Consider the following 26,161-nt stretch of genomic DNA (forward strand, 5'->3'; position numbering starts at 1 on the left):
GGAAGTCCCCTTGTCCCTCAATCCTTCCAGCCGTGTGCATGGAGAGACTGCCCACATGTCCTCAAATGCTCACACTGGCAGGCTGCAAATGGAATGGAAGATACTTAAGTGTTGTGTGCTGTCTCACCTGGGCCGCTGTCAGCGCTTGAGACTCTCTCTTGGGCTTGAACAGTCAGCTTCCCACCCCAATGCCCCCTTTGTCTCCATTCTTTCAGGCTTCACACTGTACCTCTAGGCTGCCTGCAGCTGTGTCTCCCTATGACAGCTCCCATCTCCTCTAGGCCTCTGTCATACAGACCCTGCCTCTCCTCACCTTTGGCTCTCCCTGGCATCCTGGACCCTTCTGTTCAGACATGAGCACCATCGCGGGGCTGCCCACTTGAAAGAAGGAAAGCACAACCAGCTTGCTGGATGTCACTGGATCTGCCGGCCTCCCTCCATCTGCAGAGCTGCTGCGGCAGCACTGCCTACTCCTCTTCTGTCCGTAGGTGCTCTACCCTGCTGTGTGCCTATGGCTAAAACCAATAGGCTCTCTACCCACTCTGCTCAGGTGGCCTGAGCACTCCTTCACTCACGTGCACTTCCAGATTCTGCCCTTCTGACAAGTTCTTCCCACTCTTAAGAATACCTTACCCAGCCTCACCCTCTGCCCACGGATGTCTGCAGCCCTCGGTTTTCAAATCCCCTTGAACACACTGTAGCCCTCACACTCTGAAGCCTTAGCCTCTCATTTTAGCCTTACCTTCCTTTTAACCAAGTGCTTTGAGCTAATGAATCATTTCCTCTGGGTTGACTACAGTTTCTCAGTTGATCTTCAAAACCCACTTGGAATGGTCCCTGAGGAAGAGTGCAGAGGCCAGAAGCCAGTTCAATATCCCAAAGCTGTTAAGCCATTGCTGGGGCTCACATCCAGCTGTGTCCCTGCACACACGTCAGACAAGCTCTGAGCCCCAAATCAAATGCAAGTGCATGTATGTGTACTGTCAGATGTGCTACTGTCCGATCCTCTCAATAACACAAAAGACCAGGGTAAACTCTATGGCACAGGGACATATCGCAGACCTTGGCTGGATCTGGCTAAGTTCTGCCATCCTGTTGTTTATGAGAAAATCTTGAGGCATTCAGATCCCACAAAGGAGCAGGCAGGCTGAGCAGGAAACTTGCCACTTGGTTTCTGGTTTGGTCCCAGAATCCCAAATGCTCCAGCAGCTTCCTTCTGGCCTTCTGGCCTTTGGGTTTTCCTTGCAGCCTCTGAAACATCTGCAGTCCCCTATCTGCCAGATGCCACTCTCTGATAACCTTACAATAGCTCCTTAAAGTCAGTGCTATTGACATTCCTCGGTACCGGTGAGGAAATGGAGGCTCTGAAGAGGTTGGTGGCTGCTAACTCTTATCTGGAGTCTAATAAGGTGTCTTGTCTTCATGTGGTTCAGGTCTGTCTACCCATAAGAAGACCAGTGAGCTCATCCAAAGACAGCAGTTCCAGAAGTAGGCCAAGGCTGGCCTCTGGCCAGTTTTCAAGCCCGAGCTCCCAGGCTGTGTCCAGAAGCTGCTGGCTTTCCATGAGCCTGCATTTCCTGGAGCATAATGTTTGAGAAAACATGGCTTGACTGCTGGCTCACTGCACCACTTGGTCTGGGATAGCCATAATACAACTGTTTGCACATGGGCTGTACTGCCTTTGCCAAGCTGACCCGGCACCCCTGTGTAAAACAGATTACAGAGTCCCCGAGGACCCATCCTCCGTGAGCTCCATGGCTGGCCCAAGGTGGGGGCTAGATTGGCTCTCAAACAAAGATTTTTGTTAAGGAAACTATGAATCCTCTGACAGTGTGTACACATCTGGCTTTTCCTACTCCTCTTCTTCCCTCCCCCTCCTCTTCTTCCTCCTCCTCTTCTTCATCATCATCTTCTCTTTTTTTGTTTGTTTTGTGTGTGTGTGTGTGTGTGTGTGTGTGTGTGTGTGTGTGTGTGTTTTGCTTTACCTTGTTTTGCTTTTAAGACAGAGTTTCTACATGTAGCCCCAGCTGTCCTAGAACTTGCTCTGTAGACCAGGGTAGCCTTGAACACAGAGGTTCTTCACCTGCCTCTGCCCCCCCCCCAAGTGCGCACCACTACACTGGGCTTCTTTTCTTTTTATTCAAGAGTAAGCTCAGTTTGAAAGGAAAAGGTTTACAGTACAAAGAGAAATCATTTCTCTGTTAAACAAACTGTGCAGCCCCCCAACCCCCAGAACAGAGGCAGTTATGCTGTGCTTGGCTCTGATCTGTCCGTCAAACAAACAAACAAACAAAGCAAACAAGTCCTCCTAGGCTTGATCTTCAGACTACAAGCCAGTGCTTGTCTGAGACTCCTGCTGCCCATGGATGGACTCGGAGGCAGCAGAAGGCAAAGAGGTGGAGCAACAGTGATGTTCAGGGCCAGGCATTTCCGAGAGGGAAGGCCCAGATGAAACCAAGACTCCAAGGGAATGTGGGTCCCAGGACCCAGAGGGCCAGCCACACAATTATGCAACCTTTGGGTCACTGTCCTCGCTGGAAACCAGAAAATAAGGGGAAAACACTGAGGAAAACACAGAATCCTGTGTGGAGGTCTGGCTTGTGCAAAGGGAGCTGTGAGAGCTTACTATTGAAGCCCAGCACTGGAGTTCTGGGGAAATCAGAAGCACTGGCTCTTCAGTTGGCCCATTTGCCTCTGAGCTTTGCTCCCGTGACCCTGAATCTTTGCACTGCACGGGGAGACAGCTCTTCACACTTGAAGCCAGGGCTTGGCTGGACCCAGGCAGACTGCAGCAGGTGGGCATCGCTCACTGTTTCACGAGTGTTCGCTAAGAGTCCTTTACACAGGAACTTGACATGGACAAGATGGCAGGCTTGAGGATGAATAGGCCAGACAAGTCATCACAGAGACCACAGAACACACAAACCAAAGACAGTCAAACTGGGGACCACACAGAGAAAAACAAAATGGTTGTAGTGAGATGTTTGGTGTGTGCTCCCTGCACATGTGACACTGGAGTGAAACAGGAAGAAGAGTCCTGAGCCAAGAACACAGGATATGCGACAGAGGTATGGCAGAGAGGGCAGACCTGGGGGCTGGAGAAGAAAGGAGGCAGAGAAGTGAGGCTGAGCTCCTGTGGAGTGGCTGCAGCACAGGGGACTCAGCCCCACTCACTTTGTGCACCACATTGGATAGCAGTGGGCAGTCAGGAAATGGTGATGGGATCCAGGGCCAGAGACTGGGATTGAACCCTAAAGGGCTTCGAGCTCGGTGGGCAGCCATGAGGACAGACACTCCAGGGATACTGCTTACCTGGTTGAACCTCCGAGTAAAGGCCACGACATTGGGGGCAAGACTGTGTTTCTCCTTTTTACTCCATCCGCAGCTGGCCAATTCCTGTGAAACACAGAGTCAACAGGAATTCAGTCAGGATGCAAAGCCACAAGGCATGTGCCTCGATTGTGGGCATGGAAGTGGCCTAAGCTCACCATGGGGAGGAGGGGCGGGGTCTACAGGTGAGAGTGCAGCAGGCAAAAACATGGAGTACTCTCCCCTACCACTGTACCCCATTTCCCAAGATTTCTCTGCCAAAATATTTACTATTGTCACACTGCCAGCTTCTCTGGGACAAAGAAGCCTTCTTACAGTGCAAATTGTCTGAGACAGGTGCAATGCTTAAATAAGCAGGACTCACCCCATCCTGGACATGGATCCAAGCTAGCTTAGAACCAAAATCTAGCTAAGGAATATCAGATTTTGCTGGTCACACAAAATCCTTCATTTTTGCCATCAGGCAACTAGAGATGCTTCTGGGATTACCTGGGATTCCTTCCTGAAGTTACCCCTCCCACATTTTATAGAGGCAGGACAGGAAAGTACCATCACTGCAGGAACATGTGTCCACCAATTTCCCAGAAAGCTTAGCAGTATTATTTGATAAATCAAAGTGGCTAAGTTTTACCTGTCAGCAAAGGTGGCTCCTGTTTGGATAGCAGAAGCCATTGTGTGGGGTCATGTCAACACAAGCACAGGGTATGGTTTATCCACTTCAAACTCTATTTGGCATGGGTTGTACACATGCCCCTCTTCTAACACTGCACACGGGACACCTCACACCGCATGAGCTGTACACATACCCTTCTCTGAACAATCCACCTAGACAACTGTTAGCAAGCCAGAATACCCACCTCCACTGAGCTACAAGCATTCACCTCTTAGAACAATGGAGTAAGTTTCTCCTGCCATTTAATGTTCATTAGACCGAGAGAGTCTATTAAATCACACTTCAGTTATATCCAGGCATGAGGCTGAGGGCCCAATCCAACCTGAATTTGTTTGTGTACCTAAACAATAAGGCAAACGTATCCTCTGCGTGAACTTTTGGGAAGGATCTCTTATTCATCATCTCATGCCTGTACATAACTGGGCCCACACATGACTAAAACCAGATGCATTATGGGAAATGACATGTACAGTATATGAAAGTTTGCATAATTCAAGTTCACCAATCAAATCAGAGAATCACCCATGCCATAACCCTTAGCAACCATACTCCTTCTCTTGACCCCCAACACTAATCAGGGATCTTGAGTTCCCTACTCATGTGGCCTCCATCACTCTTGACAGCGTGTTTCTTCCTGACATCCACTATTACTTTTGCTCCAAATAAAGTTTTTCTTCACTTTTGCAATCTGTGCGAATAAGAAACCAAGAACTAGGAACCACCAAGACAATCCAGAAGCTTTAAGAAGACCGAGTCAAGACTATCAAATAAAAGCCCAGCATCCCCAGCCTGTGCTGTGGGGTGTCCTGAGAGAAGTAGGGGAGAAACTTTCTCTACCTAGACTTGCTGATTCCAACCAGGCCTCCACTATATTAGCCACTTTTTAAAAAGTATACACCTGGAACCTTTTAAGATCTTCAGTGAGAATCAGATGCCAGTGAGCTGGAACAAACATGGAAGTCAGGAGTTGAAAGAGTAGAAACAGAAAAAAAAAAAAAAAGAAAAGAAAGAACTTGCCAGCTGGACAGTGATGTCTGAGGCAAATGCTCATCAGGGTAAGTACCTCAGGACCCAGTGATGAGTCCCAGCAGATGCATGTGGGAAGCCAGCTATAAGCAAACTGTAGCCTGTAGCCTGTGTGACTGAAAAATGACCTGGCTGGACATGGACATACATGAAAACTAAGCAAGAGCCCAGGCACACCTCTTCATGGCTGTTCACATCTGTAAACAGCCACTGTCACCCCTATGAGGACAGAGAGCCAGGACTTAGTCAAGTCTAAAAACAATATCAACCAAGAGTAGTGTTTGACAGATGCCACTGGAGCAAGATGCGCAGGCAGTACCCACACAAGCACCTCACACACAGGCCCTTCGCAAAGGTTTCCTCATAAAAACCACCATCACATCCTATTTAACTCGGGCTAAGTACTCATTCTCCTGAATGAACGCCATGACTCTACTTCTTAAAATCACACCTAAATGTATCTCTTGGTGCTGTAGGGTTTACCTGCTTGTCGTCTGCATCTTGTCTGAAATGTGTGCCTGAATTCGTTTCCAGTGCATAGTTCATCTGCCTCAATGAAATTCACTCCCACTGTGCAGCACACACCATTAAGCACACTGTACAGGGACTTTAATCCTGAAGCATGAAAGCATGATCCTTTAATCTGGCAAAGGATCACAGCCAAAGACCTTCTAGGAATACAGACATGTTCTGCATTACAGCATGATCTGGCTGGAATACAGACACACCCTTAATACCACTGTTAATCCCTAAAAAAGAAGTTAAGGTTCTAAGAGGAAGCAGCTATGTTTGAAAGTGATGTCTAATCGAGGGGCAGACAAAGTGATGAATCAGAGAAAGATTTGACAGACTGAGTCAGAGATAGAATAAGCCCAACTCACACAAGAACAGCAGGAAGAAAGGCCACTTTAGAGCAAGGAGAGGGAAAAAAGGTGGTATGGTATATGGTGGGTAGTGTGTATATATGGCAGTTTTACCAGGACAGTTTTACAGAGACAAGTTACAGAGAGAACAAACTATTCATGAAGATAGAACAAGCCAAAGACTGAGAAGGAGCCCAAGATTAGATCATGTTGCCAAAGTTAGTATGAGGCTAGGCAGAGCAATTCAGTCAGAAGCCAAGAGAAGCTGGATTGAATCAGTCAGCATGGAGAGGCGTTTGAGCCAAAACAGCTGAGCTGGACCAGAGTTCAGAAAGATATAAGAAGGGTGAGCTTATTCAGCAGTAAGCCTCTGAAACGACAATTACATCTGGCAAATAATTGCCCTGCTACAGATTGTCAGGGCAAAGGCTTCTCATTCAATGCTGAGAAACTGCAGATTTTAATCAAATATAAAACTTGCACATTTGAACAATGTTCAGAAATTAGACTGCTTAGTGTCTAATCTCTGGTGGTGTTTCCCTGCATTCAAAACTAAACAGCAGCAGGGGTGTGTATGCTGGCAAGGGTGGATGTGCACATGCATGGGTAAGTGTGTGTTCAGTTCAGACTCCATGTTCTCATTTCTCCACCATGACAATCTGAGAAGACACCTGGAAGGGAGACGGTATAGGACCAACCCTGATCCAGGCTGTCCATACCCCAGTGGTATGATACCTATCTCTGTAGAATTTCTATTGTTGTAGGATATAGGAACATGGAATGCCTAGGCTCTGTGAGCACTTGACACAGGTATCTTCCCCAGGGATGGGGTACAGACCACAGTGAGGGTGGCAGGAGCTCTGCTCAGCACCAGCTCCAACACCAAGTGCCTCCTTCCCTCTCCCGTCCCACTACTATTCGAAATGGTTTCTATTTCTCTTTTCACCTATGTCATACAGCCAAGAGTCAAGGAAGGTACTTTGCACATCTACTCTGAATTGATTCAGTTTGAATATCTCTGAGGCCTTGATTTGAACACTGGCATTTGGTGGAGGGGTTGGGGTAATCTGTCAGTTCTCTAGGGAGCCTTGTGCAACAGGAGCCAGGATGCCTTTCAAATTACAACCTCATGGGACTAGAGAGATGGCTCAGTGGTTAAAAGCATTGGTTACTCTTCCAGGGGTCTTGATTTCAATTCCCAGCAACCACATGGTGGCTCACAACCATCTGTAACGGGATCTGATGCCCTCTTCTGGCAAGCAGGTGTACATGCAGATAGAACACTCACATAAAACAAATAAATCTTTTTTTAAAAGTGTGAAACTTCCTGTGTCTGAGAGGTGCTTTGGAGGCCTGCACTGAGCAAAAACCTTTAAGTAGAAAGGCTTTCTTCCGAGTACAGCCTGCCACCCTATCACCAGGGTCAGGGCATCAGTCCCATCCCTGAGGATTATGTAGATGTTGGCGATCTCCCTGGGCTGCAACAGGAAGTGCAGGAGGAAGATTCTGGAGCAGGGTGGTGGCACATTGGGCGTGTGGCCTGGCCTACAACATGCGTCTCAGTATCTTTTGAGGGGATGAGGTCTGAGAGCTCCTTGGCACTGGAAACTCCCAACCTCAGCACAGAAAGATTTCTCAAGATGTCAGATGGGATCAGCCCATTCTATCTATACTAAGCCACTCTCTGGGCCAACCTCCTTGGCGCTCTTCCTCTTCTGTGTCTGGCCTTACAGGATCACAAGAGACTCCATCTGTGTCAAGTGCAGTTGGAAAATGTGAAGGCACAGAACAAAGCTCTTCCAGTCACCAAGGCCTAAAAGGGCCCATGCTACAGAACTAATTTGATTGTGATCAAGTTAACATTGACCAAAGGAGACAAGGTTGGCTCTAAGAGAAAAGGAAATCTGGGTTGAGGCTGGGAAAGTCTGGCAGCTCTAAATCCCGGATGAGCCAGGGTTGGCAAGGTCCTTCCCAATGCTCTAGACCTACAGAGCATCTAGGCTGGCTAGCTCTGACCCTGGGCTGACTCCAAGAGGGTATAAAAGAAGGCTAAGAGTCTCTGGGTCTTGTCTTCTGTCATGCGATTTCCTGAGTCCACCAGAAAACAGAAGTTAAGAGGAGGAGCCGTGTGCCACTCAGGTCTCCCCCCTCTGCCTCCCACCCTGAGGCCACACAACCTGGCCCCACCCCTAACGCAGCCCTCCCTTCCTCCTGCACGTTGTGTGCATTAAGCCTCACTCACTAGTAATAATATCGGATGTCTGGCACATCCCACCTATCTCCTCCAGTCCCCTTCCTCTCCATAGCAGACTTCCCTGAACTGCCTTCCCCTCTCGCTCCTGCCTTCCTCATGCCCTGATCCTACCACAGGTCACTCCTCTAGCAATGTCAGCTCCTGCCTGGGACACCATGGCCCTGCACTGTCCTGTGAACCCTCTGGGCCATGTCTTTGCCTGACTGCCCTTGCCTCAGCCCCACCTCCCAGGCACTCTCTCCCGATGCAGGCTCCCAGTCCCACCTGGATCTGTCCATGCCTGCTTCTCCATCCTGCTGCTTTGTCTGGGGATCACATGTGTGCCATCGGCTTCAACCCTGTGCTGGCCATGTTCCTGTCCTGAGTTCAACCAAGACCCCATGTTCCTTGTTGGATACACCTCCCTTGGTTCCCACAAAGCACCTCAGTTTCTGTAGGCCCAGACCCAAAGGGTGTGTCTACACAGCTGCCATACACAAAGCCCTCAGCAACATGAGATTAATTTACACATTCTTTCTGCCAGTCAAAGGCAAATGTTTATTACTAGCACTGTCTATGGAAAGATCTCTACCTGGCACAAAAACAACTTCCCTTAACATCCTCACCTGTGTGCATTGTTAGGCAACAGTAATATCAACATTGGTCTTAGCTCATCTGACATAGCATCTCTGAGATCCACCAGCTTTGTGCTTAGAGCTCTGTAAGTCAGACACCATGATATATCCTAAGAAAGGCATAACTCGGAGTTGGGGATTTAGCTCAGTGGTAGAGCGCTTGCCTAGGAAGTGCAAGGCCCTGGGTTCGATCCCCAGCTCCGAAAAAAAGAACCAAAAAAAAAAAAAGGCGTAACTCTGAGCATAGAGCAATGAGGTAATCTCTGAAAGTGGAACCTTGGGGCAGGGTAACATTGTCCCTGATGGACCCCCTGCCCCCATGGTGTCTCGGCCTCCAGGCCATAGGCAGCTAGTATCAACATGAGGCCTTCCTCGTGTGGCTTAATTCCAACTTCAGGCTTCCCCAATGCACACTCTCTCAGCATGTCCACATGGAAAACACGTCACCTAAGGAAGAGTCACTGGCCCAGACCTCCAGGACCACCATGAGGCTGGCACCAGTCACAGGCACCATGCCACCTCTGTGAGCCCCTACAAGCTTTATCCCACCTCCTCCCACCCCACCTTCTGGCAGAATAAAAACAAAGACCACAGAGACAAAGAGGAAAGCTGCCAGGTCCATCTATGGAGTTTTCAGAGGAGCTGGCAGACAAAAGCCAGGAGGTCCCTGAGAAGTGGATCAGGGCCAGTACAGACAGGGATGGGGTCTGACTGAGGAGGGGAGTGCATTAGAACCAGCCTCTGCTAGAGAGGTTAAGAGTGGGTTCATGGGGCTGGGGATTTAGCTCAGTGGTAGAGCGCTTACCTAGGAAGCGCAAGGCCCTGGGTTCGGTCCCCAGCTCCGAAAAAAAAGAACCAAAAAAAAAAAAAGAGTGGGTTCATGAGAGAGACAAGCCCCTGAGGGATGTACAGGCCTTGCCGCCCACAGGAAGTCATCTTTGAAGACGTTCACAGATGAGGAATGACAGAGCTCCCGAGAGATACTCCAACTGATGCCTGGCAGAGTGCTGCCCTTACTCTCAGGAGTTAGGAGCTGAAAGCATGCACATCACAGAAAGGCTGGAGAGTACAGTGGTTAGGGAACCAAACAACCTACTGACACCTTCCTTCTATGGCCCAGGACAAGTCATTAAGTCTGTATGCCTGTCTTTACTTAGTCATTTGAAAATGGCCCTGAATCTTTGGCTACTGCACCATGAACAAGATAGACCTCATCTGAAAACAGCCCTGAGAGTAGCACTTGCCATGAACCGGGTTTGTATGTGCTTGGAACAAAGGCCAGCACTTTCAACCTGGTGACTAAACTAATAAAACAGCATTCCCACGAAGAGGGGCGGTGGACAGGCAGAAGCAGGGCCAAGACCTAGGGTACGAGTCTGAGGGGTTGGGACTCCCCAGTGCCTAGGAGGGTCCAGGTCAGTCAGCATGAGCTGCAGGATTTTCTAGGCACACACTGCATGCCCACAGATGTATTGATGCCTCACTCATGTCAATTCTGTATCTTGCAAGTGCTCTAGATCACCAAGCACGGCACCATCTTATAGGACCTGCCCCACTACTCTGACCTCTGAGCTCTAAAGAAATAAATATATAACAGTCAGGCAGCTGACCTGTCCAGACAGCAGGCAGGCGGGTAGCAAGGCTCCATCCTTCCCTGAGCTAAGGGAGGGCTCCTGGACTCCACAGAGCTCCAGCAAGTATGGGGCAATCAGGCTGTCACTCCCTACAGAACAGGATGGTCACTTTGGCTATGCTATGCCCTAATGACTTCATGTTGTAGAACAGAGGCTTTCTCTTCATTTTGAGCTCAAATGCCAAGGCAGTTTGACCTCACAACTGGTTTGCACAAGAAACCAACCACTATATGCCCAGCAGCAACAATGGGGCACAGACTTACTTTCATGAAATATTACCACCTACCAATATATCAAATTAAGTCAGGAATACATGGATATATCAAAACCAGAAATCAGTCCTGTGAACTTACCAAACATACCAGACTAAAAACTGATGCAATCCCCTGTTCTGGGTCAAATAGCACAGGGACAGCTCATCTTTCATGGGGACTTGACTGGCTTAGCTCCTCCTAGACTGGGCAACGTCTGCAGTGGGTGTTTCCAGCGGTTTGAAAGAGATAAGAAAGCCCATACCAACCCATGGGCTGAAGTCCCAGACGAAACAGAAGGGAAAGGAAGAGAGCCAGCTGAGTATTATTTCTCAGTTTCTTGATTGATTGACAACATCAACCAGGCCACTCCCACTACATACTACCCACCATAATGGATGACACCCTTCTGAACTGTAATACAGAATAAATCTGTCCTCTTGTGGTCACATTGTCACCTAACCATTGGGTGCCTGCATCCCATAACCAATAGGCAGTGCACTCCTAACTCTGTCCCTAGGGCTTCAACTTGGTTTGACAGGATATCCCTGCCTGAGTTGGCTTACTAAATGAAATGCATCCATGGCCCCACCTCCCACTCTAAGACATGCTTTCTCTGATCCACTGGCAATGACTCCTTTTATCTGTGGCTGATTTCCACTTCTGCCTTAAGTAAGGCCTCTTTGATTCTTGTGCTATTTCTCTGTCTCTGTCTGTCTGTCTCTGTCTTCCTCCTCGCTCCCCCCCCCAACACACACATACACACACACACACACACACACACACACACACACACACACACGACAAACATGTGACCTGAGAGTTAGTAATTAAGATTGGAATAGAAGGACATGTGTTTGCCAGTGACCCTGTCTGCCGAGTGAATCAGTAGTTTTTAGTGAATTGAAGAGAATGAAATTGATGTCACCTGTGATTCTATTACTCATGACAAGGTGCCATTCAGACACCCAGACAGCTGGGTGACAGGCCACAACTTAGCATGGCTGTGCCTAGGCAAGGACTTCTAAGAGCCTCAGCATGTGTCAGAGCTGACTCAGGGATCTACCAACCAGAAAGGGGCATTCGGCCTCTGGCTGCAAAGGCTGAATATAGAAGATAAAAGGGATTTTAGTCGTGCGCTAACAGCTCTCCCAGGAGCAGAGACTCAATGCAAATGGCAGCGTTTACTGAGTGCCAAGAGCCCCATGGACTCTGGAGGCCGATCTGCATGTTACCTACCTAGTCTACATGGCAACATAGGATTAGTGTCCTTTCAGCCTGGCTAGACAAGGCTCAGAGAGACTGCCACTTACCTAAGGTCACAGCTAGTAGGAAGTGTCCCCATCTACTGAGACGGCACATCCAGAGCCACATGCCCTCCCCAGATCTGAACACAGTACAAGTCGTTATGTACATGTGCCACTGTCCACATAAGTCTGAGTCTTTCTCCGCTGCCATGGTCTCTGAGACCGGCTGTAGGCAAGGGTAAGAGAGTGATGGGCTTAGTCTGTCCCTGTGACTACCCCCCAAACCACCGACAGACACTTCTACTCTGAATCCAAAGCAGGCAACACATGTGAGTGACGCATTGCTCCTACAGTACCTGATATGTATGGCCTGGGAGGAGAAGTTCACAGGAAAGATAACTCAAGCTGCCAAGAAAGTGGGGGCGGAAGGAAGGGCCCTATCCATTAATGAGTGACTCCACAGGATCTCTGGAAATCAGTGTGTGAGGTTTTGTTTGTTTGTTTGTTTGTTTTAACCTGGGAACAGAGCCCCTCAGTAGACTGTAATAAGAGAGGCTGTGGAGGTGGTGGGATCAGTTGCCTAGCATTGGCATGGGGTGGGGTGGGGGTGTCAAATAGCATCCTGGTTACCAGGACCAACAAGAGGAGGATGAAATTTGGACAGAAGACAGTGCTCAGACAGCATACTCATCAGGAGAAACAGGGTGGAGAGGTTGAGGTTTCCCTCTGGTACCCCAAAATAAATTTCCAAACTTGCTGGCATCTCCTGCAAGTCCATCATCTGACCTGTCTTCGTGCAGGAGGGGTATACAGTTCAGTGTCCTGCCCTGGTCACAGAGAAGGGAAAGAATATACACAGCTACAAGCCACCAGGTACAGGACTGAACACAGAACAGTAAAGCAAAAGACCAGGGCAACAAAACCTAACCATGGAGCAGAGGGCGACTCAACACTGATCTGCTACTTACTATAAGCAAGCACAGCCAGGCAGTGGTGGCTCACACCTTCAATCCCAGCACTCAGCAGGCAGAGGCGGGCACATCTATTTGAGTTTGAGGCTAGCCTGGTCTACAAAGTGAGTTCCAGGACAGCAGGTCTACACAGAGAAACCCTGTCTGGGAAAAAAAAAAAAAACAGAAAGAAAGAAAAGAAAACACAAAGGACTGAAAAATTACATTTTACATTTGGTAATTTAAAAAAAAAAAGGACATACATAATATACAAAGAATTGTTACAACTCTAATAAGAAAACCAGCCTGGAGAGGTGGCTCAGCAGTTAAGAGCACTGGTTGCTCTTCCAGAGGTTCTGAGTTCAAATCCCAGCAACCACATGGTGGCTCACAACCATCTACAATAGGATCCGATGCCCTCTTATGGCACACAGGTATACATGCAAATAGAGCACTCATATACATAAGATAAATTTAAAAATCTTGAAGGAGGGGGAGGGGGAGGAACAGAAGATCATTCAATTTTCTATTAAAAAAAATAGACATTTCTGATTTTTGAGAACCTTTGCCTAAGAGGATGTGTGGAAGGCTGAGATCACACAGTGATGCCATACTTGGTGTGTGTCTTTATAGCCACAGATCATCTGTGTGTCAGGTGTCAAATGCAGCCATTTGGGAAGGCGATGAGTGGACTGCAGTAACCCCACTGGTAGATAGGTGTGCACCCACTGAGGTCCTCCATCTACCCTACACCAGGAGTGTCCTCAAGGCTTCTGCATCTTCTACTCCTGCCAGCCAGTGAGGGACAGACAATCCTAGGCTACCCATGAAACAAAAACCACTCAGCCAAGAGGAAATACAGGAGCAGTGCACACATCCAGCACTTTAAGCTAAGGAAGGGAACTGGCACACAGAAGTGTCACATGATCTCAGTCCTGAAGACAGTCTGAAAAGAGAAAAGGGCAGGGGCAAGGTCAAATTGCTGGCTTCCAGGGACACAGGCAAACTGACAAAGCCACAGAAGTGAGCTGTGGCAGACAAGCACTTCTCCCTGTGGCTATGTGGTGGCTAACAGGACAGCATTCATCTCTAACACTGCAAGGAATTAAGCTCCCCTCACTAAGCATGCCTGACTAGAGACAAACCATGGGGAACCTCGAGGAAGTGCTATAATGGCAGCTGTACAAAGGGCTGAGGAGCAGCTCGCTCACCCTGGGGCAGGAGAGTGGGCTGCTGGCGGGAGAGAACCAGAGCAAGGAAACCTGATATGGATGAATTAGGACAGAAAGTTGGGACATGTCTTCAAGACTTGATGAAGGCAAACAACAATAGACAAGAGGTGACTAGAAACTCAAACCAAGGGACTCCTCACAGCACATGTTTAAACAGTATATATACATCTACTGTTTTGTCAAACAACAAAGCACAATCCAGGCTCATCGCTCACTGGATACCAAGGAACAGGTGCCAACTGTGGTGACAGTGGTGCCATCTGTGCCATAGTAACAGTGGAAGCTGTCTGTTAGCTTGCCGTTATTCATGTCTACCTAAGGAAGGCATGATGTTCTGAATGAGAAGTTCAAGGCTTGGGCAATGGAAAGGTGTAGCTGCCCAGCAACTGCAGGAAGTATAGGGCGAACGACAGGAACGAGCATAAGAAAGAATACTCAAAGTGGATAACAAACAGGAAACCCAGGTCTCAGGGAGCCAAAAACTCTAACATGACCAGGAAAGAAAGCAGTTGGTTTTAAGTTTTCTCTACAGTTGGGGGTGGGGGGAGTGATGTATGGCGTACCACTGTTACAATTAAGTTTACTTCAAAATACTATCATAAAGTCACATCCTGCTTACCACCCATTGTCTTAGTTAGAGTTTTACTGCTGTGAAAAGACACCTTGACCAAGGCAACTCTTAAAAGGACAACATTTAATTGGGGCTGGCTTATGGGTTCAGAGGTTCATTTTCATCAAGGCTGGAACATAGCTATATCCAGGCAGGCATGGTGCAGGAGGAGCTGAGAGTTCTACATCTTCATCTGAAGGCTGCTAGCAGAATACTGACTTCCAGGCAGCTAGGATGAGGGTCTAAAAGCCTACACCCACAGTGCCACGCCCATTCCAAAAAGGTCACATGTACTCAAACAGGGCCACATCTTCTAATAGTGCCACTCTGTGGGCTGAGCACATACAAACTATCACACCTATCAGCATGTATAAACATGACTGGCAGCCCCACATGAGCAAGAGAGGCTCTGCCCTCTCCATGAGGAAATCTGAAGACCATGACCAGCTGTCCACCAAAAACAGTGTCGTGAGGAAAGAGCTAAGGCTCAAGCAGAAGCACAGAGGTCTTATGTGGTGGGGTCCTTACTAAGGGCTCAGAAAAAGCTGGTAGGTGTGAAGCTGCCAGGACCTGCCCTGCCCTGCCCTTTCCTGGGACAAACCTAGCTGCTATGAGAGATGAAAGGGCCAGGGACTAAGACAGAGAACAGGAGATAAGGGAGGATGGGGGGGGGGAGCGAGGGAGGGAGGGAGCGGGGTTGTTATCCAAGTAGCTGGCACTGTACTGGAGAGGTCCCTACCCCTGAGGACCTTGGTATCTTCTGGGCCTGGGGCACAGGAATTCCAATTGTCAGAACTTAGGACAGCAAAGAGCAACTGCCTTAGCTTCTAGGTTGATGTCCACCCTATGGGACGTTTTGTAGCTCCAAGTCTCCTATGTAGCACGTTCTCTCTCTCTCTCTCTCTCTCTCTCTCTCTCTCTCTCTCTCTCTCTCTCTCTCTCTCTTTCTCTCTCCACTGTGTCTGTCTGTCTCCTCTTTCCAGGAGGAAGAAGAGGGAAGAGGAGAGAAGAAAGGATATGAAGAAGACAAGAAATATGAAGGGATACTAGTGATGGGCAGACGTAAGTGTGTCTATTTCCACTCATTCCAGACTTAGGGTGGGTCAAGGAAATATAGCAATGTAAGTTTCATATACACTCATGCCATGGAGCACAGGAGAAAAGAGAGAATAACTCTGTAATAAGTAGGAGAAAGGCCAGTATTCTGGGGAAACACTGGCCAGAATGAAGGAGAGGGATTTCTGGAGAGACTGTCTCCAGGGGCCTGTCTGGTAAGCTGGCCTAGCCTAAAGGTTGGGAGGAATGAGGGTCATGCCCTGCAGCTATGCAGCAGAAGAGGATCCAGGAAGAAGGAAGGTCACACACAAAGGCCAAGTTAGGAGACCCTCAGCATGGCCCAGGATATCCAGAACCCATGTGACCGAGGAAGAAGGTGGCTGGGAGAGTGGAGGAATGAGGAGGAGAAGGAAAGCACCAGGCCAAGCAGGCATGGAATCATCTCTTGAGGGGAAGCCTCATCTGAGTGTTAGACAGGTCTATACCCTGATAACAGAAGCAAGAACAGCAGGGTGGGCCAGGTATACCAGCTATTTCTGCTTTGACCATTTTGGCTGGTGACAGCAAGGGGTACACACACTGTCTCCTGGGGGAGCAACTCTAGCCATTTGAAACAAAGGCCTGCTGGAAGCTGAGGTGGAGAAAGGAAGGAAGGCAGTGCCCAGGGGAAGGCAACATACCGGCTCCAGGACTCTTGCCAGGCGCATCCCACCAACAGGGTGAGAGAACAGCCAGCCGGGACAAAGTTGGGTGTATGCATGGGGAAGTCACTGAATGAGCAGACGCAATCTGTCTTTCAGTCCTTGGCATTCAGTCTTGTTCATTCTATAGAATAACAACTCATTTCCAGCCACTACTGTTTCTGCAAATCCTTAACTACTGTCTGCTGGAAACCATGCACTAGATTTAGGGTCACGATGATGCAGATTTCCCAAAACATTCCCTCTGCAGCCCTTGTTCTGCACAGCTCTGCACAATTAGATCCAGCTGTCTGTGCCTGTGGCAGCCAAGAGCAGCCCTGCAGTCTCTGGTCCATGTGACAGAGGAGGGGCCCCAACTAACAGAATATAGCACAACAACCAGCAGGCCACTCCACAAGGCAGGGGCCCCACAGGAAGACCGTAGGGCAACATGTCCATTTCCACCCTGCCACTAGGGACAGGACGGGACACAGCATCTTTTAAATGTAACAACATTTAGTTGTCTTGATCAGAGACTCAGTAGGTGTTCACTATGAAAATGGTGAACAACACAGAGCGAGCGCCCTTCAAATAACACTGAAGTCACCATCGGATTGCACGGCTCACAGCTCACACTTTTACCCACTTCCCTCACAAGAAGCCCATGAGACAGGCTCCATTACTGCCGCACTTGGCAGAAACCTGCTCACACCCCACCTGTAGTTGCTGAAACCAGAACCCACAGTCACAGGGACTTCCATCTCAGGTGTACGTGCACTGGACACCCGCTGTCCTCCAACTCACACTGCATCTTTCCACAAGCTTCTGGCCTTAAAGCATTACGACAAGGACTTTCTCACATCTCCATTCCCTTTCAGAATCCTAATACCCACCAGTTTCAAGAATTTTCTTGTACGGAACCAGGCCATATCTATTCTGCTCCTTCTAAGGTCCCAATGAAAAACCATGACTCCATTCTACTGATGTTCTCCCTGGGGAACCAGTGAATTTGCTAGACTCAGTTACAGAGCATGGGTTAGGGATTCCTAACAGCACTATGAGCCCCTAAAGTAGGCACACTGGAAAGACTTCATGTTGCACAGACGATGGCTCTCCCATAACCAGATAGATGGGGCTCCCACTCCCTGATCTTCCCCAGCCCTCCCACAGACCATGAGACCAGTATAATTAGGGCAAATTTTGATTAAAGAGGCTAGATGCTCATGTGAGAGTCTAATCCCTCCCACATCCTCCTCCAAGGGTGCTGGTTCTCAACATGTAGGTCTCAACCCTTTTGGTAAACTTCTATCTCCAAAAATATTTACATTACAATTCATTACAGTAACAAAATTACAGTTATGAAATAGCAATGAAATAATTCTATGGGGGGTCACCTCAATATGAGGCACTGTGTTAAAGGGCTGCAGCACTGGGAAGGCTGAGAGCCACTGGGAATGCCAACAATCAGTGAGCCCACCACTGAAAATCTTTGGAAAATCAGAGCCATCTGGTCTCATGAAGATGGCGGCGGCTCTGGTCATGGAGTGGTGCTGCAGAACAGCATACACCGGCATTGTTTTAAGGGCACATGGTGTTTTGCCCGGTGCCTGGGGGACCAGAAGAAGGCATCGATCCCTTGGAAATGGAGTTACAGACAGCTATGAGCCGCCATGAGGAATCAAACCCAGGTCCTTCCTCTGGGAGAACAGCCAGTGCTCTCACCCGCTGGGCCTTCTCTCAGCCCCTTTACCTGTTCTCTGAGCATCACAAGGAAATGTTAGTTTGTCTCCTGACTGACTGCTCTGAGTTTTGGCAATATCTAATTTGTGTCTCACCGTTCCCAGTGGAATTTCAGCCTGGTCAACATGCTTCTCTACACAAAGCAGTGTGTCCTTGATCATCACTTGATTTCACTGTGGGAAACACTTAACATCAGGGAGAACACAAAGAAGCATTCTCCAGCATCATGTACTTCTGAGGAAGCTGCGGGTTCGTCACGTGGCCCTCTGTGTTGGGCCAGATGAGACTTCGCTAGTTGATTAGTGTGCTAAAACCACGTAAGAAAAGGAGGGAATTAACCTAGTGCTTCACAGTCATGGACTTTCTAAATGCACTCTCTAATCCTTATATAGAACATGTAACTTATGCTAATAGGCTTACTCAGTAGGAAAGTGAGGGGCAGCCTCTCCAAGCCCAACAAGCCTGTCTCAGAAACTTAATCCACTGAAACCTAAAGGGACAAAGAGGATGCCAGGCCCAATGGCCTGAGTTTGATGCTCAAATTCACATGGTAAAAAAACCGACTCCCTCATTTGTCCTCTGACTACCGCACGTTCTGTGGTCTGTGCCCCTCCCCCACAGTAGATACATGTTAAAAAAGATGAAGAACACTTAGAAGCTCAGTGAACTCTATCTGGGGCTAGCAGCCATCACTTCACAACAGAGAAACAGTGAAGCAGCATGCACCTCTGCCTAGAGCCCAACCTCACCCTACTCCCCACCCGCTCCGCCCCTGCATCACAGCAGCTTCCTTTCCCAGTTATGTGCAGAGCGCAGATGCCTGCTACAGTCAGGAGCTGTGGACTCTGGGCACTGTGCCGTGCAGACGGAGATGACCCAGAAGAGACTTTTCCGGAAGGCAGCAGCAGGAACCCATGAATGGAAGGAGGAGACTGGGGACAGGATCAGGGCACTCAGGGTTCAGAGGCAGACAGACAGAAAAGCAAGGGGAACAGGAAGAGGAAAAGGAGACAGGATGAGGAAGGCGTAGACCTCACCATTTATTGTGCTGTGTAGGTAAGAAAGCTAAGGTTCACAGACAACAATTTAATATATGCAAATTAATCAAGGCAGGCAGCATTTACTAGAGGAAATCTACCGGCAAGACTGAGGAATATGGGACAGTTACCTGACAGGGGACAGGCATAACTTGGGAAGGAAGGAAACGTGCCTGCAAATACAACACACCCAGAGGTGGCACAGGGACTTTAGGCTGGTCGGTCTCTAGGGCCATCCCCCAAGCTCTGCAACAATCAGCAACCAGGCATGGCTGACAGCTGGGGGATGCACCACAGGACTGGCCAGCATTGCTTAAGTTCCTTTGAGCACCTCACACTGAAAGAATCCTGTCCCGCCCCAGGACCGTGCTTTTGGATACAGTTGCAGTCCTGGACAGAAGAGGACCTCTGGAAATGACGCCAGGCTCTTGATGAGTTCCAGCAAAGGCCGCACAACACAACACCCATGCGGCCGTGAGGTTGTTTTGATGGGTGTACTGTTTGACAATGACCATAGAAGGCCCTGTCTTACAGACCAGCAGGAATGGCTCTTTCAGAAAAGCCATTTCCTCCCTGAAAGCAAGAGGGAAAACCAGCCCTTCAGATGTTTGCTCTACACATGAACACTCACTCAGCAGTGTACGGAAGCCTTCCAGACACTGGAGCCATCAGCCTGCTCTAGTGTGAAACCACTGTTTACATGGCAGGGAGTGAGACCTCAGCTTCATTTCCAACCTCTGGCCAGTAGCAGGCAGCCTGAACATCTCGGGGGCCACTTGCCTTCAATGAGGAAAACAGACATCCAGTCTGAACACACTACTCTGCACACATGTTGAGTGTGGTCAGAGGTTATAAAGGGGCTGAGGAAACAAGCATGATGGGCTGCACAGCCAGAATACAGGTCTGAGGGAGAACCAAGAGCCTGGGAGGAGCTGTAGCAGGTAAAACCCAGGAGACCAGGAAAGCATCCTCATGTGGCCTGTACACGCATCCTAGAGACCTGGGACTGAGCTATAACCTCTCAGGAAACTACTGGAAAGTTGAAACACACATGCATGGAAACTTTAAAAAGCTACAGGTAAAGGGACGTTAGGGAAGGAAGAGCAAATGTGGGTGCAGAAATATACTCTGGGAAATAAATGTCAAAGCCCAAGGGAGGAAAGAGGTACAGGTGGAAGGAGGGGACAGGCAAAGAATGAGTAAGGAACACATAAGGCATGTGTCACACTGCTAGCATGACCAGAGATAGATGTGCCACAGAAGAGGTGGAGGACATTGTAACTCCAAAGAAGCAAAGCACTCTGGGTCCTGCTGAGGAAAGCTAGATGCCTGTCCACCTGAACAAAGCTCAACTCCCAGGAACCACCGGCTCAGCCCCAGCCAGCCACTCCCAGTGAGCCAGCCACTCCCAGTGAGCCAGCCACTCCCAGTGAGCCAGCCACTCCCAGTGAGCCAGCCACTCCCAGTGAGCCAGCCACTCCCAGTGAGTCTCCCCCACCAGTTGGGTTTCAAACCTTGCCCGATCCACCCATCGCCTCTGACCTTTCCTCTCCTTGCCTTACCTGTCTGTGTTCAGCTGCCCCATTTATCCAGGACACCCCTTCTTTCTGTTTTTCTACATTACAACAGTTCTCTAGGCTACAGACAAATGGGACCCCTCAAGGATGCCCTGCCAATTGCCCCAGCTAGGAATACTGACTGGCTCCTCTCCCAGATGGCCTTCAACTTGTCTTCCTTAACACGGCCTCTGTAGACATAAAGGTAAATTTCTTAACATTCCCCTTAGAGCACGGATTCCCTGACCAATCCTGGACCCTAGAATACCAGGCAGAGAGCCTGACACGTGCTCTGTGTCTTGTTCACATGAGAAACCAAATAAATGTTAAGCATGAGACTCACTACCCCACCTGCCCGAGGAATGCCTAAGCCAACATAGAAAGTTAGTGATTGCACCCCAATCTCTAAGGCCACTCTAAGACCCCAGACATCTGGATACGTGCACACTGGCTTCCTCCAGATGCTACTCAGACTTCAACTTGCTGAAGGCCTGACCTCAGCAAATCTAATGCCAAGACTGGTAAAGCCTCTCTGTCTTATTCCTACATCTGATAGACAGCTGACCCAGAGATTCTCACAGGTCCCACGGACACCTTGGGGTCATGGTGACGTGACGACCATAGCCTGTGTGGGTCCCAAGTGTTGTGGGTCCAAAACAACTGTGCTCTGAGCAGGGGCAAAATGGTTCAAACACTGCTGCATGTGGAGAACCAGGTATAACCTCCCTTCAAGTGTGTTACGCAGAGGGGAAAAACTTAAGCAAAAGGCCATAGCCTGTCCTATGAGTCAGATCCAGGAAGCCACACTTTCCACAGCACCTATGCTCGGGAGCAGAAAAGCTATTTCCAGCCATAAACTGAAGCTTTGCTTGAAACTGCACTTGCAGACATGCCAGGGCTTTGGAGCTCTGCATGCCCTCAAGTTGGACCCTGCCAGCAGCTGTCTAGTCAGAAGGCAAACACAGGCTATCTTTAATGACAAGCAAACACTAATGAATTTCGAAGCATGTCTGGTGCTTGCTTTTATAGATCATAAAATCATCTGGCTGCTTCCTGCCCATGCTGACGGGCCAGTGAGGCAACCCCAAGAATGTACAGGCAGCAGGCACTGCCAGGACCCGGTACAGAAGTAGGCTGTGGGGTGGGGAAAGAGAACAGCCTTCCCCTCCACACAAACCCACTTGTGTCATCTGACATTTGGCCTGAAAACCGGCAAGCAAAGCCCATCAGGAAGTATTTGTTCTTTAAGCATCTTGTGGTTAAAAGGGGGAGTGAACTTTGTTGTCCCAAATTGAGTCCAGGTACAAATTTATTCAGAAACTACCAAAATGACTTTTTATGTGTTAGCCAGATCTAAACAAAGGATTGAAACACAGTTGCTCTGTGAAGCATAAACATTGTCTCCACACCTATGGACTTCTCAAGTCCACAAGAAGACTGTTCCCTGCCTGTACTGCTGATGACTGTCCTGAGCCTCCAGGTCATACCCTCCCTATCCTCACAGAGCTGTCATGGCCACCCAGTAGAAAGGGTCTCTTTCCACTTCCAAGGAGTCCAACAGATACTTGGCAGAATCCAGATGGGCCAGTGTAGGCAGCCCGGAACCCAGCCTACAGAGGCTGCTCTCACCGCCTAGAGCCAGCATTCACAGGCAGTCTCAAAAAGCAGGGGATCCCACACGAGGGTCTCTCCTAATCCCAAGGAGCTTGGGAAAGGTCACTTCCCGACAGCCAAGTGTCCCCAGGCTAACTAAGCCCCATAAAACCAAAGGCTTTGTTAGTAACTAGGGTGACTGGGAGGCTGCTAATCTGCAGGGGTCTCACTCAGCAGCGAGCTCCCCCACAGGTTCTCACAGCAGCCCTGAGCCACCTTCCCAGCCCTATGCAGAACCCTCCCGGTAAGGAAAGTAAAAAGCACTGTGTGAAACAGACTAGGTCTCAAGGCCAGATGTCTCCAAAATGTAGATGGTCTATTAGGCTCAGGGGATCCTCCCTGTGGGTCCTGGGGCTAGCTAGCTCTTCTCTGGAATCTGCCCCTCACCTGGATCCCATCACAGCATGGGGAGCGGCCACTCTAAATAACACATACCACACAGCACTGGGTAATCACTAGCTCTGGGTGGAAGAATGTGAAATCTAGGTGGAGGAAAAAGAAAGACACTGCCCAGCCTGGAGACACGGCTTCCAGTGCTAAGGTTCTGTAGATTCTCGTGATATTCTGGGTGCACAGCTTGGTTTCCCTGCAGTTAAACATCAACAAAGACAGGGCTGTGAGCTAATTAATCGCCATGGATGGGAAGAAGAGGAAGGATTTTAGGCAGTTTCCCATCCCAGAAGCACAATGAGGAAATGTTCCCAGGTTTTGAAGTGGTGGTGGCAGCTTTAAAGAAGAAGAGAGCACGGGGAAGAGGATCTGATACAAACTGTCCATGACTGCATAGCAGCAAGGTCATAAGGCCCAGGTTCCAAGGCTGGGAAGCCTAATGAGGAGCCATGCTCCCAACATGTCAGCCAGCAGGTCAGAGGAAGATGTGATCATTATAGTAAAAATATTAGAATTGGACCCCACCGTCAAGGAATTATAGACACCCATAACCATCCAGGAAGGGTGGTCTTGTTTCCTGAGTTCCCTCAGGGTTAGAGGACACAACCTGGATAATGGGCATGGGGGAATCTGAGCTGCTACCAGAGAGGAAAATCAGGTGCTCCAAGGCAGAGGAGAGGCCAACAGAGTTGGGAAAGCAGGATGTGGTGGTTTGAGTAAGACTGTCCCCCATAGGCTCATATCCTTGAATGCTTAGGCACGAGGGAGTGAAACTGTTTGAAAAGATTACAAGGATCAGGAGGTGTGGCCATGGCCTTGTGGGAGGAGTTATGTCACTGGGGTGGGCTTTGAGGTTTCAAAAGGCCAAGCCAGATCCAGTCTATGTCTCTGTGTCTCTCTCTCTGTATCTCTGTCTCCATCTCTCATCTCTCCTTCCTGACCCCTCTCTCTCTGCCTGCCTTCAGACTGGGATGTAGATCTCAACTGTGCCTGCCGTGCCTCCTTTATCTGCTGCCATGCTTCCCAATATGATCATCACGGACTAATCCTTGAAAACTATAAGCAAGTCCCTAATTAAATGTTTTCCTTCATAAGAGTTGCCATGGTGGTGTTGGGGATTTAGCTCAGTGGTAGAGCACTTGCCTAGAAAGCGCAATGCCCTGGGTTCAGTCCTCAGCTCCAAAAAAAAGAAAGAAAGAACAACAAAGAGTTGCCATGGTGTCTCTTCACAGCAAGAGAACAGTGACTAAGACATGGGACAAGGCTCACCAGGGAGCAGAGCACAGGACAAAGCACCCAGCGGCTGTTTCAGAAAACCTTAGGTGAGGCCTATGTGCCTGTCAGTGGAGTCCACCTGGCTGCCTAACACCAACGGGTCTGTCTTCCAGGAGGGGCCTGCAGGGTCCACACCACTGTGTGACACAGAGCACAGTCAGTTTTTGTGATAGGAGCTCCCTGGGGGAGCTTGCTGAGAACTGGAAAGCAAGCCCTGGCCTTCCTAAACTCAGGCCTGGGGTCTGCCGTCAGCTGTTCACAGCCCACTTCCTCCTGACCTGCCTCAGAATACCAGAGAACACAAAGCTATTCCACAGAGGCCGAGGTTGACGCAGGAACTGCTTGAAGCTCCTCCATCCACTAGGAGCCGCCCTGCTCTGCCTCACCCCCAAGCCACTCTGCAGCTCTTAGCTGTCAAAGCAACTTCTGTTGTAGCAATAAGCAAGTCTGAAGGTCAGCACACACTGGGGACAGGGGAAGGTCAACCAAAGTAAAATATGCATGAAGTTCCATATGGAAGTTTTTAATTTTATGTGTTAATTTAAAAAATTTAAATTTAAATTTAAAAACTCCTTTTAAAAAAAGGCATTTCCAACCTTCCTGGCTAGTTTTTACTTTATGTTTTTATTTTATATATATATGTTTGACCTGCACCTGTGCCTGGTGTCCATGATGGCTAAAAGACGATGCTGGATCTCTTGGATCCAGTTACAGACAGTTGTGAACTGTGTTGGTGTTGGGAACTAAACCCAGGTCCTCAGGAGAAGCAGCCAGTGCTCTTAACCACTGAGCCCTCTCTCCAGCCTCCAGAGCCCAGTTAGTCTTAACTGTCAAAGTCATCTCAGAGGAAAGCCTTTGAATAAAAAATTATGAAAATTAAACTGGCTCATGGGCATGTCTGTAGAGGACTACAACTCTATCAACTGAGCACGAGCCTGTGAGCGAGCCAGCAAGCAGTGGCTCTAAGGTCCTGCTTTAGCTCCTGCCCTGACCTCTCTCACTAATGGCCTGTGACCTGGAGTATAAACAGGAATAAACCATTTCTTCCTTATTTTGCATTGCTCATAATGTTTGTCCCGGCATCAGAAATTAAACTATGACACTGGCCTTTCCAAGCTAAGTTCCTTAGTCACAAAATAAGGTCCTATTTCCTCTTAGAAGTCTGAGAGAGGCTGGTAGTCCCTGCTCTGTGCCATTGCCATGTGACCAAGGGAAAGAATTCTATCACTGAGCATTTGGGGATGGGTACCACCAGAGGTAACTTGAGCTACTATACTTCCAACCGACCCAGGATCAATGTGAACAGAAATTTAAGGACAGGACCTGCCTTCATAAATTGTTTTCAAATGGGAGAGATTCTAGTCACTGTGACACGGAGGACAAAGAAGCTGTCATCTTGCAGGCACATGGCAACATCTTGTACGATCCTGAACCCTTTGGGAGTAGGACCATAAGCTGGTATCAACTGAGGAAAAACAGCGACTTTTCCTCAGAAGAGCATATTGAAAATAAAGACTCTATCCCAAAGCTACTGTCTCAGTGACTGAAAACTGGATCCCATTAACTCCAACAGTGACAGCGACCTGAGGAGATCATGGGCAACAGAGCAGCCAGTCAGAGACAACAGAGAGGTGAAGTTCATCAGGAGAACGTCTTTCTGTTTGCTGCTTTATCCTTTGACAAGATGGATCTCTGGCAAAGACACAAACAGCTGACATGCTGCCAACAGGAATGGAAACAGGCACAGCACTGCAGAGGAGAGGCTGAGCAAAGCTCATAATGAAGGTACCTGAGGGCCAATCCTCTGCTAAAGGCCCCCCAGACAAGGTTTAGAGACCCTCAGTTAAGGGCTCTGACCACTCTGGCAGAGGACCCACAGAGCAGCCAGCAACACCTGTCACCCCAGTTCCAGGGGATCCAATGCCCTCTTCTGGCCCCTGGGGACACCTGTACACATGTGATTATGCACGCACACCTGTACACCACACACTAATTGCATAAAATAAAAATAAATAAGTCCTTTAAAATATTTTTGTGTCTTTTAAAACCCTTTCTAGAACAATGCAGCAATCACCCTCCAGGGCATTTGT

At 48.8% G+C, this 26,161-nt stretch overlaps 1 protein-coding gene across 36 annotated transcripts in view; it reads right to left on the minus strand.

Moving 5' to 3' along the window:
• Window positions 1-26,161, minus strand: part of Ralgps1 (Ral GEF with PH domain and SH3 binding motif 1) — a 236,831-nt gene that overhangs the window by 148,208 nt on the left and 62,462 nt on the right. For all 36 annotated transcript variants that reach the window (XM_087645656.1, XM_087645638.1, XM_087645637.1 and 33 more), the window contains 1 exon segment: window positions 3,313-3,396. In XM_087645656.1, the coding sequence (XP_087501782.1) occupies window positions 3,313-3,396 (84 nt within the window).

Source organism: Rattus norvegicus, chromosome 3 (genome assembly GCF_021556685.1).
Source record: "Rattus norvegicus strain SHRSP/BbbUtx chromosome 3, alternate assembly SHRSP_T2T, whole genome shotgun sequence".
NCBI classification, from domain to species: Eukaryota; Metazoa; Chordata; class Mammalia; order Rodentia; family Muridae; genus Rattus; species Rattus norvegicus.